General features: G+C 44.3%; 1 protein-coding gene across 1 annotated transcript in view; it reads left to right on the top strand.

Moving 5' to 3' along the window:
- The first annotated feature begins 3,703 nt into the window (after positions 1–3,703).
- The window catches only part of LOC126100460 (synaptotagmin-7-like), a 151,398-nt gene continuing 137,286 nt past the window's right edge, over positions 3,704–17,815 (top strand). The window contains exon 1 of the mRNA XM_049911067.1: positions 3,704–3,948. Within this exon, the coding sequence (XP_049767024.1) occupies positions 3,731–3,948 (218 nt within the window). The 5' untranslated portion in view covers positions 3,704–3,730. The remainder of the gene's footprint in view (positions 3,949–17,815) is intronic.

Below are 17,815 nucleotides of genomic sequence, written 5' to 3'. Positions count from 1 at the left end.
GTCTTTCATTCTCAGTTTAGTTAGGTGCTAAAGTTGATCATCATGTTGAGGGAGGGGGGGGGGTAGGGGCGGCCCAGCAGACAGCTGGGGGCAGGGGAGGGGGGAGGGTGCGGGTACTAGCTAATGTCTAGCTGCATTCAGGGGTAATGATCTAACAAAGGTTGCGTACTACTGTTCTCTAATAACACACTATTTCACAGCAATGGAAATTTTACGAATAAAAATCAGTCGTTCTTTCAAAAAGATTTACTCATAAACCAAACAGTTTAGCACTGCTGCTGTGGCTAATTGATATTCCATTTCATCTACATCCACATCTACATCGATACTCCACATTTAAGTGCCTGGCATAGGGTTCATCGAACCACATCCACAATTCTCTATTATTCCAATCTCGTATAGCGCGCAGAAAGAATGAACACCTGTATCTTTCGGTACGAACTCTGATTTCCCTTATTTTATCGTGGTGATCGTTCTTCCCTATGTAGGGCGGTGTCAACAAAATACACTCCTGGAAATTGAAATAAGAACACCGTGAATTCATTGTCCCACGAAGGGGAAACTTTATTGACACATTCCTGGGGTCAGATACATCACATGATCACACTGACAGAGCCACAGGCACATAGACACAGGCAACAGAGCATGCACAATGTCGGCACTAGTACAGTATATCCACCTTTCGCAGCAATGCAGGCTGCTATTCTCCCATGGTGACGATCGTAGAGATGCTGGATGCAGTCCTGTGGAACGGCTTACCATGCCATTTCCACCTGGCGCCTCAGTTGGACGAGCGTTCGTGCCGGACGTGCAGACCGCGTGAGACGACGCTTCATCCAGTCCCAAACATGCTCAATGGGGGACAGATCCGGAGATCTTTCTGGCCAGGGTAGTTGACTTACACCTTCTAGAGCACGTTGGGTGGCACGGGATACATGCGGACGTGCATTGTCCTGTTGGAACAGCAAGTTCCCTTGCCGGTCTAGGAATGGTAGAACGATGGGTTCGATGACGGTTTGGATGTACCGTGCACTATTCAGTGTCCCCTCGACGATCACCAGTGGTGTACGGCCATTGTAGGAGATCGCTCCCCATACCATGATGCCGGGTGTTGGCCCTGTGTGCCTCGGTCGTACGCAGTCCTGATTGTGGCGCTCACCTGCACGGCGCCAAACACGCATACGACCATCATTGGCACCAAGGCAGAAGCGACTCTCATCGCTGAAGACGACACGTCTCCATTCGTCCCTCCATTCACGCCTGTCGCGACGCCACTGGAGGCGGGCTGCACGATGTTGGGGCGTGAGCGGAAGACGGCCTAACGGTGTGCGGGACCGTAGCCCAGCTTCATGGAGACGGTTGCGAATGGTCCTCGCCGATACCCCAGGAGCAACAGTGTCCCTAATTTGCTGGGAAGTGGCGGTGCGGTCCCCTACGGCACTGCGTAGGATCCTATGGTCTTGGCGTGCATCCGTGCGTCGCTGCGGTCCGGTCCCAGGTCGACGGGCACGTGCACCTTCCGCCGACCACTGGCGACAACATCGATGTACTGTGGAGACCTCACGCCCCAAGTGTTGAGCAATTCGGTGGTACGTCCACCCGGCCTCCCGCATGCCCACTATACGCCCTCGCTCAAAGTCCGTCAACTGCACATACGGTTCACGTCCACGCTGTCGCGGCATGCTACCAGTGTTAAAGACTGCGATGGAGCTCCGTATGCCACGGCAAACTGGCTGACACTGACGGCGGCGGTGCACACATGCTGCGCAGCTAGCGCCATTCGACGGCCAACACCGCGGTTCCTGGTGTGTCCGCTGTGCCATGCGTGTGATCATTGCTTGTACAGCCCTCTCGCAGTGTCCGGAGCAAGTATGGTGGGTCTGACACACCGGTATCAATGTGTTCTTTTTTCCATTTCCAGGAGTGTATTTTCGCGTTCGGAGGAGGAAGTTGGTGATTGGAATTTCGTGAGAAGGTTCCGTCGCAACGAAAAACGCCTTTCTTTTAATGATTTCCAGCCCAAATCCTGTATCATTTCCGTGACACTCTCTCCCATATTTCGCGATAATACAAAACGTGCTGCTCTTCTTTGAACTTTTGCGATGTACTCCGTCGATTTTATCTGGTAAGGATCCCACACTGCACAGCAGTATTCTAAAAGAGGACGGACAAGCGCAGTGTAGGCAGTCTCCTTAGTAGGTCTGTTACATTTTCTAAGTGTCCTGCCAATAAAACGCAGCCTTTGGTTAGCCTTCCCCACTACATTTTCTATGTGTTCTTTCCAATTTAAGTTGTTCGTAATGGTAATACTGTTGCGTACATAGTTCCGCGTAGTCAGAGCGTACACAACTTTCCCCCTAGAGCGCGCCCCGCTAAGCACAACAGCGCAGGCAGAGCGCTCGTCCGTCTCCGCACTACGAGATGGCGCTGCCAAAGAGACGGACCATATTCTGCTTCCGCCGATCTGCGTATTAATATGTAACGCAGCCAATGAGATTGCTGCTAATGTAGAACCTTTTCTCCTCGCGGATCACACTCGCACAGTGATACAAGAACGCGCGAGATATTATAACGATTGTGCAGACCTCCGATTAGTCAGTCTGCATTAGTCTGTACCAGTCTGCATTAGTCTGTACCAGTCTGCACCAATCTGTACCAGTCTGTACGAGTTCTACATTTGTCTGTACCAGTCTATAGTCAAGTTTCTGCCTGCGCCTAATAAGATTACCATATTCCTGTACCTAGCCATGAAGATAAATGTATAGACACTTTTGTCAAGTATCAGAGATATATGTGAGAATAAGATTAACGTACCAATACCGAAGGAACTTCAGATTTTCGATTGTTAATAGCATCCAGAACCAAGCTAAGTAATTTTAATGCTTGTTATTATTTTAATAATTGCGTGTAAAAATTAATCAAGTTCTGTTTGAAGTTGGTCACCGTCAATCTGCTACTCTAAGCGTGCAAGTGGCATTTCTATCGTCTGACCTAACGGCAGAAGATAAACACGCCACGATAAGACCACGAGACATATTGCTGAAGTCGCCCACTTCGTTAGAGCGACAAGTCCAATAATCTGATGGTGTGTCGTCTGAAGGTCTTACAGTACGCACGCCACAAATACCTAGGCATTTAGTTGAAATTACGGCTTTTAGATTAGACTGATTTATCGTGTAACCGAAGTTTAACGAGTTCCTTTTAGTACTCATGTGGATAACCTCACATTTTTCGTTATTTAGGGTCAACTGCCACTTTTCGCACCATTTACATATTTTTTCTAAATCTTTTTTACCCGTTACTAGTGAAAATAAAATACCTCTTATAACGGAGACCAGACAAATACCGAAAAATACCTGTTATTCAGAGAGTTTTAACCGGTCAGTTTTTCCCATCCTTACAGTCCGCCGCTCCGTTTCGCGTGAGCTTCTCGAGAAATGCAACTAGAAGCTCCAGGAATTCTCTGTGTGCACGAGTCGCCACGCGTCGCCGTCCTATCCCTATCCCTATCCCTAGCCCTACCCAACACGTGGGCCGGTGTAGAGACGCGCCAGAGTGCGCATGCGCGGAGCACGCGTCACGCGTCGGCCACACGGCAGCCACGAAGTCCCCCAGCGGCTAGTCCGCCGTCACCCGCCTCGCAACACATGAAGCGCGGAGCCGAGCCAAAGCGGCTACCGGGCGACGCGGAGGCCTCTGTTAGGGTGACCGGCCGGTGTCGAGTCTCGCCATGGCGTCGCGCAGCCGGGTGGGCGACCTGTTCTACCGACACGCGGGTTCGCTCCCCGGCCTGGGCAGCCTGCGCTCGTTCTCGCTGGACTCTTGGTGGGGGCTGCCGGACCCAGCGCCGGTGCAGATAACCGCCAGGCGCGACTCCTGGCTCAGCTGGGACGCCGTCAGCCGATCACTGGACCTCGTCATCTCCTTCATAGAGTACTACACCGCCAGGTAACGGCCGTCTAGCCTCCCGGCAGCTGTCCGCTGTTTCCTCCGCGGCTGCAGCTCAAAAAAAAAAATTGCACGGAAATTTCACTTTAAGAGAGCAGAATAGGGTAGAAAAATTTTTTAGTCTAATTCTTTTATTGGCTTAAAATGTTCCTTAGAGAGTCTATTTTTAAGATTCAGTGAACCATAAACTTTGCAAAAACAGACATAATGTTTTATGGGATAACAGCAATCAGTGATTTTATGTTACTTAAAATCAGTCTTGATTGCAATTTTTTTATTATTATTCATATGACCGGTTTCGGTTCATTCAGAACCATCTTCAGATCTGATATTTCAGTTCCAGGAGTAACCCGTCCAAATCCACCAACTTTCACATGCTACGTCACATCATGCATGTGAAAGTTGCTGGATTTGGGCGGGTTACTCCTGTAACTGAAATACCAGATCTGAAGATGGTTCTGAATGAACCGAAACCGGTCATATGAATAATAATAAAAAAATTGCAATCAAGACGGATTTTAAGTAACATGAATCATAAACGTTAAAAACCTGTTAAAACCGGTATCTACTGATGCGGATCTGGCGCATCTAAGCGCTACAATCCAACAGAGTCGGCAGGTGATATTTGAAGTAGCAAGTATCATCTACATCTACATACATACTTCGCAACACACCATACGGTGCGTGGCGGAGGGTACCTCGTACCACAACTAGCATCTTCTCTCCCTGTTCCACTCCCGAACAGAACGAGGGAAACATGACTGCCTATATGCCACTGCACGAGCCCTAATCTCTCTTATCTTTGTGGTCTTTCCGCGAAATATAAGTTGGCGGCAGTAAAATTGTACTGCAGTTAGCCTCAAATGCTGGTTCTCTAAATTTCCTCAGTAGCAATTCACGAAAAGAACGCCTCCTTTCCTTCAGAGACTACCACCCGAGTTCCTGAAGCATTTCCGTAACACTCGCGTGATGTTCAAACCTACCAGTAACAAATCTAGCAGCCCGCCTCTGAATTGCTTGTATGTCCTCCCTCAATCCGACCTGATAGTGATCCCAAACGCTCGAGCAGTACTCAACAATAGGTCGTATTAGTGTTTTATGAGCGGTCTCCTTTACAGATGAACCATATCTTCCCAAAATTCTACCAATGAACTGAAGACGACTATCCGCCTTCCCCACAGCTGCCATTACATGCTTGTCCCACTTCACATCGCTCTGCAATAAATAGCTGTAAGCCTAAATTCACACAACGTCCACAAGAAGCTATCATGTTACAACAATTTTCAGACAGAATAATAAATAAAAAAACATGAACTTATCACTAAAAGTGCTGGAACATGTTTTGGTTAAGCAAAAATGAAGAGACAACGTCATGCATAGTGCAGAATCTCTCTCCCATTTTGCCTTAGCAGCCGCGGAAGTAAGGAGAACTGGAACGTACAAAAGATGATTAGCTGCAATTCATTTTAATCTCTTATTAGTAGGAGTCACTGTCTATTTGATAATGCTTCTCCCATTTGACCATTATCATCTTCTGTTCTGGATAGGCTATTGCTATTACACCCACTGTCAATTTATTCTGCAGTTAACACACACATTTCATCATTAGTGCAGTATTATAACATCATAATTTACGTACTGAAAATTCGTACCTAGTATTCTGTTACTTGGTAACATCCAATTCTTACTATTTCGAAATCAGATACGCTGCCTGTCGTCTAGAGGTCAAGAATGCCATATTTGTGGGAATTAATGAACGAATTAATTCTTACGTAAGTTCAAGTTATGATTAAATGTAGAGACGTCTGCACAGCCTGAAACTTTGCCTCTTTTTGCATTTTATATTAGCTCCATTTTCTCATTTTAATCTGCACATGCCTCGCTATTGTCATTTTCACCCTAGGCCAATATTATGACGCCCCTAAAGAGCGAAACGCATCATTTCCTGTAAATAAAAAAAATATTTACAACCGAGATTGTCTTATTTCAAGGAACATCATCTTCATTATCTGACCATACAGGAATCGTCACGTTAACACCACTCACGTGGCATATCACGGCATGAATTTAAGGTATCGTGTACTTTGTCAGCAACTTTACATAAGGACCAAAGATACTTGTGCAATGACCTCATAAGTAAAGCACTTCTTAAACCAGCAACCTCTCTGCCACCTGATTCTTTAAAGAATCTAACTCACATATGTAAAGCAGCCTCAAACGTTTGATTACTTCACGAATCAGTTGATGTGTTAAATATTTGACGTTAATCATGTAAAACCTTCATATGGATGAGTGTAGTCTGGATAATTTAGTCTCCGTTTTAAGAAAAGCTAGTTTTTCAAGCATCTCAGTGTTTATGATGACATATTTCTTGAGCTATGTGTCGTACAAAGACATAATTTTGCAAGTACGTTCAGTGGTATATATGGATATTGTCTGCAAAAGGTGTTGCGAAAAGATTTCGTAGTAAAGAAGTAATAAATTAAAACTTTATACTGATAATGAAGTTTTACTGCATGAACAGCGATAATGTGGTACGGAATGAACTTCATTTCTTTCATTATTTTGTGAGGGATGTCAGCGAGAAAAGACCTTGAAATTGTGTGTAAAGTGTATCGGAAGTCGCTAAGTATAATTCTGGGTAATTTGTACACCGTGACTTACACTGACTAAAGACGTACAGTTTTTCTTACGTTAATAGTTGACATCTTGCGCTAACCTTCAATGAAAAATTATACGACTTAACCAGTAGATTATGACAGCATTTTACGCTTTGAAATTCGGTCAATAATTGTATCAAACACTGAATAGGAAATTTTATTGACCCTCGGAGCCTCCAGATAGGTGACCTACAACATTAACAAACCACCGTTTCAGTCGTTTGGTAATATATAGAGCGTTATTGGCACCAATATATGTGGTGTATGCTCTTTTATAATCGCCACAGGATTATGAATAATTCACACAGCTCACATTCGGTTACCAATAACTCTGTTGACGATTTAACTGCTAAGAATGTACTTACTTGCGTCGTTGTAGACCTGTCATTAGTCCCTGTTGACAACCTGTATAATAATGTCAGCTCGTGCTCTAACACACCGTGTAATAGGTATTAACATGACGATCCCTGTATGATCAAATAATTGATATAATGATCTTCACGTGTAGTACTACTTGCAATGTAATTTGTTTCGAAAGGACAACAGTGGTATGTCTCATATCAGCAGTACACTCGGTACGCCTTTACATGATGTATTCTGTAATGTTGCAACAGAGTAATAACACTGACAATGAAATATGTACGCTAACTGAAGAATCGCTTGGTAGTACCTACAAATTGTAATAGTGCGCCAAGAAGCAAGCAAAGTAAGTCACATGGCGAAGGCATTATCATTTACACTTTTAATCTCAGCAGTCTTTCGACAAGTCTGACGTTGTTCTCCATGTTTCATTTGCGTTGTTCCCGAAGCTCGCAAGAACGCCGTAGTAACAGGGGTGTTCAAGAAGTAGTGCAACATTTCTTTTCTGGAAGCAGTTGGTTTTTGTCGGGATTCCGGTACACCATATTCTTCCCCTCTCTTTTAGATAAAATGCTCTATTTTTCAATATAATCTCCGTTCAGTGTGGCAGTCTTATGTCACTTTACTGGGAGGGCCTGTATATCCACATGGTACCACTGTACTAGTCGACATCGGAGCCACCGTCTTGCTACGTCAATAACTTTCCCATCATCCACGTACTTCTTCTTGTGAAGTGCACCCTTCAATGGGCCAGATGGAAGGTGAGAGATCTGGCCTGTAGAGTCGATGAAGAAGACAGGCCAACGAAGTTTTGTGGGCTCCTCCCGGGTGCACAGACTCGAGTGAGGCCTTGCGTTGACATGGAGAAGTTGATTTGCATTATTTCTGGCGACGAACACGCTAAAGTCGTTTCTTCAGTTTCCTGAGGTCAGCATAATACACTTCTGAGTTCATCGTTGCACGCTAAGGGAGGACATCAAACAAAACACCCCTTTGAGAACCCCAGAGGACTCATCGCCATGACTACATGAACGCTTGTTTCATCGCCTGTAATGGTATACGACAATATATTGTCAGCATCAGCTTCGAAATGTACAAGCAATTCCGCACAGCTGTTCCTTCCTTGCTCTTTATAGTCTTCTATTAGGAGGCGAGGAACACAGCGGTCATATGCACCTTTCAGTACCCCAACGGGTGGACGAATGAGTCAGCAGTACCAACAGAGACACCCAGTTGAGCAGTGAGGTGTTTGATTGTGATCCGTCGATCACCTCGAACGAGTGTGTCCGCACATTCTAACGTTGCAGGAGTCACAGCTGTGTGCGGCAGGCGAGGACGCTGGAGATGGATATGGTTCAATGACCTTGTTGCCCGCCCCCGGTAGCTGAGTGGTCAGCGCGAGACTGTCAATCCTAAGGGCCCGTGTTCGATTTCCGGCTGGGTCGGAGATTTTCTCCGCTCAGGGACTTGGTGTTGTGTTGTCCTAATCATCATCACTTCATTCCCATCGACGAGCAAGTCGCCGAAGTGGCGTCAAATCGAAAGACTTGCACCAGGCGAGCGGTCTACCCGACGGGACGCCCTCGTCACACGCCATTTATTTATTTAACGACCTTGTTGCGATCATCACAAGAGGCCTTGCCCAACGACTCACCGTGCTTTTGTTCACTGCCATCTCCTTGAAGACATTCAGCAGTACTTTGGTTTCCCGCCAAAAAGAAACTCAATGACAGCTCTCAGCTTGAAACGCACCTGAGTGACAAACGCCATTTTGGAGGCGATGTATAGCGTCGCCACCTATTGGATCTAGGGGCTAAAGTGGGAATATTCCTCGATGTCCCACAATAAATTCCGTATTCTTTCAACAGAAACTGGCCGAGAAAAAAATGTGTTTTATTGATAATTGAAAGTCCCTCGTATAAACCCTGTGATCAGGATCTGCACAGTGCAGTGAAGGCGTACGGGAGCCACCAGCTTGTATAGAGACACAATATGTTTCATAGTCTATATTCACACTCGGCAAATGGTATTTCTCCTTGTACCAATTATTCAGGATTCCTGCCGTTCCAGTCGTGTGTGGAACGCTGGAAGTATGATTTCGTAAATACTTACGCTCGCGCTGTAGTGTAAACTTGTTCAGTTTTATCAGAATTTCCGTAATACTTTCTTATGACTCAAGCACATCAGTGATCATTAGTGCCGACCTTGTCCTCTTAATCCTTTTTCGCACAGGTCTCACACACTAGGATGCGTCATACAATTACATTTTAATCAGTCTCTTTTGCAGACCGACTGCATTTACCAAGCATCCTCCCAGTGAACAGAAGCCTCCCATCTCGTTATCTTCGACATAACCTACAGGAGCTGGACAAAAACATGGAAACACAAAAAACATATCACATTATCGTACGGTGTGCGTAAATCGTTGACATTCAAAACAGTTTCCAATCGTCTCCGAATGGATAAATACATGGCTTGTATGGTTTTCAGGGGAATCATATCATGCTTCCGCAAAATAAAGGCGAGTTCAGCAACCACGATGAAGGTGGAATGCGACCACGCTCCCTTCTTTCCTAATTAGACCACAAATGATCAATAATATTGACATCTGGGGTCTCTTGTGGCCAAGGGGGAAGCAAAAATTCATCCTCATGCCTAAGAAACCAGTCGTGGCCGAAGCATGCGGTGCGAATACAGGCCCCGTCGTCTGGGAACACGCCGCCATTGGGAAACAATAAGTGTACCACTGGATGAAACTCATTAGCCAAAATGGTCACATAATACTTGGCAGTAATGCGACTTTGCAGAGTAATCATGGGGCCAATGGATTACCGCGATATGTCTGCCTAAATCATCACCGAAATCCCGTCAAGTTGCTCTCTTTGGACCTAACTCGTCCAGAAGTTGGACATAGTGTGCAACAAGATTCATCCAACAAATGACATTCTCCCTTTGCAGCGCAGTCGAGGTTTTCAAGGATTCTGCACCACCTTTTCCTGTTACGGTCATTTACTTCACTGGTGACTGGTTTTGGAATTCCTGCAATTCCCAGCTTATGGAGCCCTCTTCGTGTGTTTTGGTGCGGACTGGGTTCGCGAACATGACATTCAGTTCCGCGGTGACTTTTACAGCTGTCGTCCTCTCTGGATGTGAGGTCGTGGTCCAAGAAACTCTTCTGTCCCTTTAACGTTTCGTCCAGGACTGTCAGCAAGACTCAGCGGAGGAGCGCCTCTGAGGGTGTCCAGCGCAGTCCTGGACGAAACGTCAGGAACAGAAGAGTTTCTTGGACCACAACCTTACATCCAGGAAGGCTTACCAGCAGCTATGCTACAGTATACTTCAGAAGATAACTGAAAGAAATTCGCAAAGAGACTTACACTTTTGATAAAAGGCAACAATTGCACTGAAGTCACCGCGAATTAATACGGTCCCCTGGCGATTACAAGAGGGGAACATGATTCTTAATAGCGTGTGTGGTGACCACGAACGGCAGTGCCTGTTCTGCGTCGTGCTCCCATGCAACCACAAGACTGCTAAGGAGTTCTTGTTGCAGAATGTTTCATTCCTCCAACTGGGCGGTTAAAACTGCTGGACTGCATTGTCGTTGGCGCAAGTGGACGTGCTGGAATACGTCTCCCCAACACATGAAGCACGTGCTCGATAGCATTCAAGTCGGGGGGGACAGGCAGACCATTCCATTCGCTGAATATCCTCAGGTTCTAAGACCACCTCCACCTGCGCAGTAGAGAGGTCCGCATCGAACAGTGCAGGCGGAGGAAGCCTTCGAACGAAAGTATAAGTGACGAGTGTACTGGGCTGCCCGCTCCCCGGACTTAAATTACATAGAGCACGTGTTTCATGTGTTGGGGAGACATATTCCAGCACGTCCACACGCACCAATTTTATGTTCCATATTGTACTAATTGTCTGTAACTGTGTTGCAGTGCTGTAGCACACACACACATTTCCCTAAGTTATTCGCATTTTTCTTTAAGTTTGGTTATTATAAATGGTAACGACAAAGAAGAATTTAACGACTGAGGTCATAGTGGTGAAGTACGACTGATGTAAAGTATTGGTGTTTACGTGTTACACGAGAACACTCTCACGATGTGAGCACGTCGCAGTAAATTCTCGTAATTAATTATTTTTTCTCCTGCATCATGTAGAAGTTGCGTACTGTGCTAAAAGCCTGATTCCAGTACAAAGCCAATGTAGAAGCCTAATTAGTTATTAGAAAACCCCAGTTAATTATTGCATAATGAATCTGTTACTGAATTGTACACGAACAGTGACCCACAAAGCATTCAAACACTGCTAATTCCAGGTATATCAACCACAGTTGTGAATAATTAATTAGAGTAAAAATTATTTGATCATTAATTGAACATTTCAACTAACTGGTCGATTATCTGAATAAGCGATGGAGCCATAGCATAACACTTCCCAGCCTGGGACACACAACGCCTATCTGCAGCGCGCTAGTTCGGCGGACAGTCAATACGCTAGACAAACGTTGGAAACAAAAAACGACAAATTAAATCGAAACAACACGCGTGAAACTACACAAGTTACTCAAAGTAACAAATCGTGTATACGCGCGAATTAAGTAGCTTTATGAAATGGCGTACTCGGCAACGCATGGAAAATGTGTCAGAATGTATCAGATTTCAATTTATATTCCATTAAATTTCTGTACGTAATGCAACAAAGGCAATGTTCGAATCATCTCTTAACAATTGTCATGAAATGGAGGCACAAGTTAATACGAACATTAGCCATTGATTATTGCTAGCAGGAGGTTCAAGCAGCAGGAACATTGTTTCTCACGAAGTTTAAAAATGAAGATTTTGATTTGCAAGGAGATTTAAATTTTCTTGCACAGCTTCTCAATGAATGTGTGCGCTGAAAATTACAGGGTATGCACCTGCCTCAATATCAGCAGTTGTCGAAGACGTTGCCCGGCTGCATTCTCGTAAGTCGTTTGCAGTTGTTCAGCTTATGAGCTATTTTTGTTCTCACAATAACAAATGACAAGTTTTAAAACAATAGTACAATCTATAAATTATGTAAATGGTGACGCTCATATTTACGGAAATTGTGTTGATGGAGTCTGTAAAGAATAATTTTTTCTTATTAATAAATATATAGATAATTATTCGATTCTCATTCCAAAGATCCATGTGAAAAGTATTTAAAACTGACGGACAAAAGAAAATTTGCGTTCTTCGTTTATTTGTTTTAGTAACAGTTACCTTTCGTTTTTCTCGCGTCCGAGTGATAAGACGTATAAACTAAGTGCTTTGTAATTTCAAGAGAAATTGTGCTAAATAATGAAAGTGACTTCTGAAACAATACGATTTTCTCATTTACGATACCGTGGATCCCAGCTCCTGTAACTCTGGAAGATTATTATTATTATTATTACTATTATTATTATTATTATTATTATTATATTGGATGGAGACTTTGGATGGAGGCAACGAGCTTCACAACGGCGCTGCTCAACAATACAGAAACGTTAATGTGTTAATCTCTTTCCCTTCGTGACCGTCAATGTCAATATTTACGTCATATTTACCGCGACATTCACAACTTGCAATCTATCTTTTCATTTAATAACGAAGTCCGATTATTTTCTTTTTCGGATGAATAAATATTATTTAACCACAATTATTTTTGCCCAGGCTACGGGGAAAGATAGTACTTAGAACGTACGTACCTCTATCCCGATCGTACGTTCGCATATAACTGAGTGTACGACGTAACTACACTTATGACCCATTTCCCTTGAACTATTAATTCTTATTTTGAACGACTCACTCGCGAATGTACGTGCCATCTTATTTTGTGCATTCAGTCGGGTGTATTCCTTAATAACGTTACTTTTAACATTCAGTGGCTTAGTTTCCACAACTGACCTTTGCCTCTGTCGCAACGGCGTTTCACGCGAAGTATTTAGTGACATTCTTACTCTCATTTCAAAATTCCGACACCGGCTGACTAAGTTTTCAACAAATTAACAGGGCGGTTACAAGTCACACATTAAGTGCTTTGTTTTCGTAGAATTAATGGTGATAGGTTTATGATCAGCCTAAAAACTGATTTCGAGGAATATTCAGAACCTAGAGCAGTCCCTCTCATTTACGTTAGATGAAAAGAGTTCGGATGTTGTAAAAATTTATTTAAATTGTATCACTCAAATTTTATCGACAAATGGATCATCCACATAGCGGTGAAACATGTGGATTTCAGAATAGTCTGTTCTAAAGTTTCCCCTCCAGTCCTTCATCGACTAAGGTGGCGCAGTGGATAGGTCTCAAATTCAAACCCGACGACAGATTCTTAGATTTTCGTGATTTCCCTAAAATACTTTGTGGCAACTGTTGGGATGTAGAATACTACGTTCGAGTACAAGATAAGAATGGTCGGCGGCTCCATGACAGACAGATATTCTGGGACGTGGATGAGAACGTTTCAGTGAAATACACAATATTGAATTTCCTCCATCAGTGACCGTAGGAAGATACAAGACGACTTAGACAAAGTTTCCAGTCTGTGCGATGAACGGCAGTTAGCCCTAAATGTGGAAAAATGAAAGTTAATGTGGGTGAGTAGGAAGAACAACATTACTAGTGTCCAGCATGACACAGTCAAGTCGTTTAAATATCTGGGCGTGATGTTGCAAAGCGATATGAAGTGGAACGAGCATGTGAAAACTGTGGTGGGAAAGGCAAATGGTCTACTTCGGATTATTGGAAGAATTTTAAGAAAGAGAACTTCATCTATATAGGAGACAGCGTATAGGAAGCTGGCGCGTCCTATTCTTGAGTGCTGCTCGAGTGTTTGGGATCCGTACTGGGTCGGACTGAAGGAAGACGTCCAAGAAATTCAGACCAGGACTGCTCGATTTGTTACCGGTAGGTTCGAACAACGCGTAAGTGTTTCGGGAACTCAAATGGGAATCCTTGGAGGGAAAGCGGCGTGCTTTTCGGGAAACACTATTAAGAAAATTTAGAGGACAAGCATTTGATGCTGACTGCCGAACGATTCTGCTCCCGTTAAGATACATCGCGCGTAAGGACCACGAAGATAAGATACGAGAAATTAGGGCTCATATGGAGGCGTACAGACAGTCTTTCTTCCCTCTCTCTGTTTGCGAGTGGAACAGGAAACGAAATTACTAGTGGTACAGGGTACCCTCCGCCACGCGCCTTATGGTGGCTTGCGAAGTATCTGTGTATATATAGCCGTAAATACCTAAAGACAATATCACTATTGGATCACATCTGAGTTGCCATTCGTAACACGAAAAATGAAAGGCTCCTACATCAGACGACTTCCCTAGAGACATTCACTGCGATCATATAGTCACCGTTTGGTCATCTAGTATCACAGTTACCTATTCTAAAGGCAAGAGTGACCCTGCTGAATGTGCCAGCCGGTATGGCCGAGCGGTTCTAGGCGCTTCAGTCCGGAACCGCGCGACCGCTACGGTCGCAGGTTCGAATCCTGCCTCGGGCATGGGTGTGTGTGATGTCCTTAGTTAGGTTTAAGTAGTTCTAAGTTCTAGGGGACTGATGAACTCAGATGTTAAGTCCTATAGTGCTCAGAGGCATTTGAACCATTTGAACCTGCTGAATATACCAACTACTGTTCAGTCCGGCTCATCTGACGCTAGAAAGATATTCGATCACATCCTTGAGAGAAGGCTGTGGGACATAGTCCAGGTCTCAATAAATCAGTCTGGGTTTGCGATGTGGCTTCACAGCTGCAATTTTTGCTGGGCACCAGCTGATGAGAAGTTCCGCGAGGAAAGGAAGCCACTACATCTTGGCTTTCTTGGCCTTGAGAAGGCATTTGATCGAGCACCACATTGGATGATTTGGTATGCTCTTCGCGATCATTAATTTCCTTCAACTTACATAAACTGGGAGAAAATGATATGCGAAAACACCAGCAGCCGGGTGCGATGCTCAGCAGGACACACTGATTGCTCCCCTGTGTCAATTGGCACCCATCAAGACTCAGTTGTGTCTCCGCTGCTCTTTGTTGCCATAAGGGATACCAGAACGCGCGACTCACAGATGTGTGTACCGTGGACAATGCTGTACGCTGAAGATGCGATGCTTGCGGAGGATGCCAGGGACGACCTTGAAGCTCAAGTCTACAGAGATTTGGCCTCCGCTTAAACATCCCCAATACTTACTACATCGAAACGATTCCATCTCCAGGAACTATATAAATTAATGGAGTTCCTCTTAGCAAGCTGGATAGATCCCGATATATAGGTTCTCGACTACAGAGTGACGGCTGTGTGAATGAGGATATGCGAGTAAAAACCAAAGCGACCTGGATGCAGTTCAGAGACGTCACTCGAATTCTTTGAGATACGAAGATGCCTATCCACCTAAAATCAAAGATTTTACCGCACAGTTGAAAGGCCAGTTGCATTATATGGTGCCGGCTGCTAGCCCACATCTAGAACTACTGAGCGATCATTATACGTCTTGTAAATGCGGACACTGAGAAGATCATTCGACATTTCTCTGCTCGACCATATCAGCAACACAACGATCCGACAACTGGAGTGGCTATTACCAATGAGGAGATGCAAGGACACAACATACAGACACCGCTCATATTAGTCATCAGTTCAGTCTATCATCTCACTGTCGAAGGCCAGAGACAGCTTGGAAGACGTAAATTACGGTGGCTGAACACTATAAACGCATCCAAAGGGAGCAGTGAGAAAAGGTGTGCAATGATCCAAACTTCAGACCCCGTATCAACGAGGAGGAGGAGGAGGAGGAGGAGGAGGAGAACTGTTGGTTCTTCTGCATCTTCAGTTCTGTCCGCAATAAATGTTTAATAAGTAGCGCTACAAAAAAGGTAGGCATTTTCGTGTTATCAATTCAAACTATTTCTTAAATGTCCGCTCCCGGTAGCTCATTGGTCAGCGTCAGGAGGTGGTGGATGGGGGCCACAGCGTCACAATAACGTTGACTTGTGAGTGTACCACAATGATCAAAGACTTGGAGGTCAGTACACCCACGCCTCCTTCCCCACAGCATAACAGCTGGAAACCGAAACCGATCATGTTGTTGTACCTCGTGAACAGCACTCCAGTTTTTTATGAAGGTTACTAAAATATTAGAATTGAAAAGAATAACCCAAGGAATTAAAATTAACGGGAACGAATACACTGTATCCGTTTTGCAGATGATACAGTAGTACTTGCTGACTCAGTAAAGGAAACGGAGTTTATGTTGCTAAAATTTGCCAAAACCCTAAGAGATTTTAATCTAAAAATAAATAAGAGATAAACAAAAACTATGGTAGTGGGGAAGAGAAAAGAAAATGGTAAAGTTAATATTAAACTAGAGGATGGTGTTCTAGAGCAGGTTGAGAACTTCTGTTCTTTGGGGAGCACAATCACTGACGACAATAAATGTATCACTGATATAAAGAGAAGGATAGCCTTGGCAAAGCAAGCTTTCCAAAATAAAAGGAATTTGCTAGCAGACAATCATATAAGCCCAGAAAGTAGGAGAAAGTTTGCCAAAACTTTGGTCTGGAGTGTCTTAACATACAGATGTGAAGCGTGTACTCTGGGAAAGGCAGAGAAAGAGAGACCGGAAGCAATAGAAATGTGGATATGGAGAAGAATGACGAAAACAAGCTGGGTAGATAGAAAAGGTAATGAACAGGTCTTAAGAGAAGTGAATGAGAACAGAACGCTGATAAATTATATAGGAAGAAGAAAATCAAAAATGATAGGGCACGTAATGAGACACAACCAGTTCCTAAAGAATGTATTTGAAGGAAAAGTTTTTAGGGAAAAAACTAAGAGGCAGGCCAAGAGCAACGTATTTTAATAACATCAAAGAAGATATGGGGATTAAATCGTATGAAGAAGTGAAGAGGATGGCAATGGAGAGAGGTACGTGGCTAAATCGACAAGGCATAGCCTTTACTTTATGAAGATAACCAAAATATTGCCTAGTGAGCTTGTATTCGGTGCGTTTGTGAACACCTTCCAGACGCACGTACGAGTGGTGAGAACCAGCTGAAAGGCTACATATCATCAATCGCGGCCCACGCTGGGATGTCTCGCAGCTCCGTGGCGAAGGGCTGCAAGTTAACGTGAAGTGCCCAGTGGACCCCAGCGAGTATACAAACTTCGGTCGAGTGCGTGATGGTCGATATGGGGGCACTGGACGACAACACAAGTTGAACGAAAACTTCCGGGCATGATGTTTTATGCAAGAGGCGACGGCAGCAGACATATGCGTGAGGCACGCTACTTTTTTTTCTGACTGTCCGAGCAGCCATGTCGTGTGGGATACTTGTGAGCTTCGTCAAGAAAATGTGGAACATTTTCCAGACAATAGTAACTCTAGATTGCGTAGCGTACAGTGTGTGACGTTGCGGTATTGCGCTATAGCCGTAGCATCAAACAGATCTCAATAATAGCTTCGTATGTTAACAAAGGTAACGCTCCAATGCAGTGCCGTTAAAAATTTCTTTCCTGCTTGTTATTGCCTATTCACATTTTAATGAAGCAAATATTTTCCAAAGGCTTTTTTTTAAAAAAAAATTCTTCAGTACACCATTCTATCATTCTGCGTGGTGTCTGTTCTGTATCGTGTCCCCCTACCACTTTCGCGCAACGACGCTCTGAGCGTGTTTTTTAGGGAATTGACTAGTTTGAACTTGGGACCTGTTGCTGGTAAGGAGACGCCAGACCACACAAGACATGTAGAGTTCAGAAGAGTTCAGTGAGACTAGCGATGATATAACCAAATACTTAATGAGTTCAGCGTCAGCTCCACTGCACTCCCTGT

Source organism: Schistocerca cancellata, chromosome 9 (genome assembly GCF_023864275.1).
Source record: "Schistocerca cancellata isolate TAMUIC-IGC-003103 chromosome 9, iqSchCanc2.1, whole genome shotgun sequence".
Lineage (NCBI taxonomy): Eukaryota > Metazoa > Arthropoda > Insecta > Orthoptera > Acrididae > Schistocerca > Schistocerca cancellata.
The sequence above is the reverse complement of the archived record's forward strand: the minus strand, read 5'-3'. Positions and strand labels throughout refer to the sequence as shown.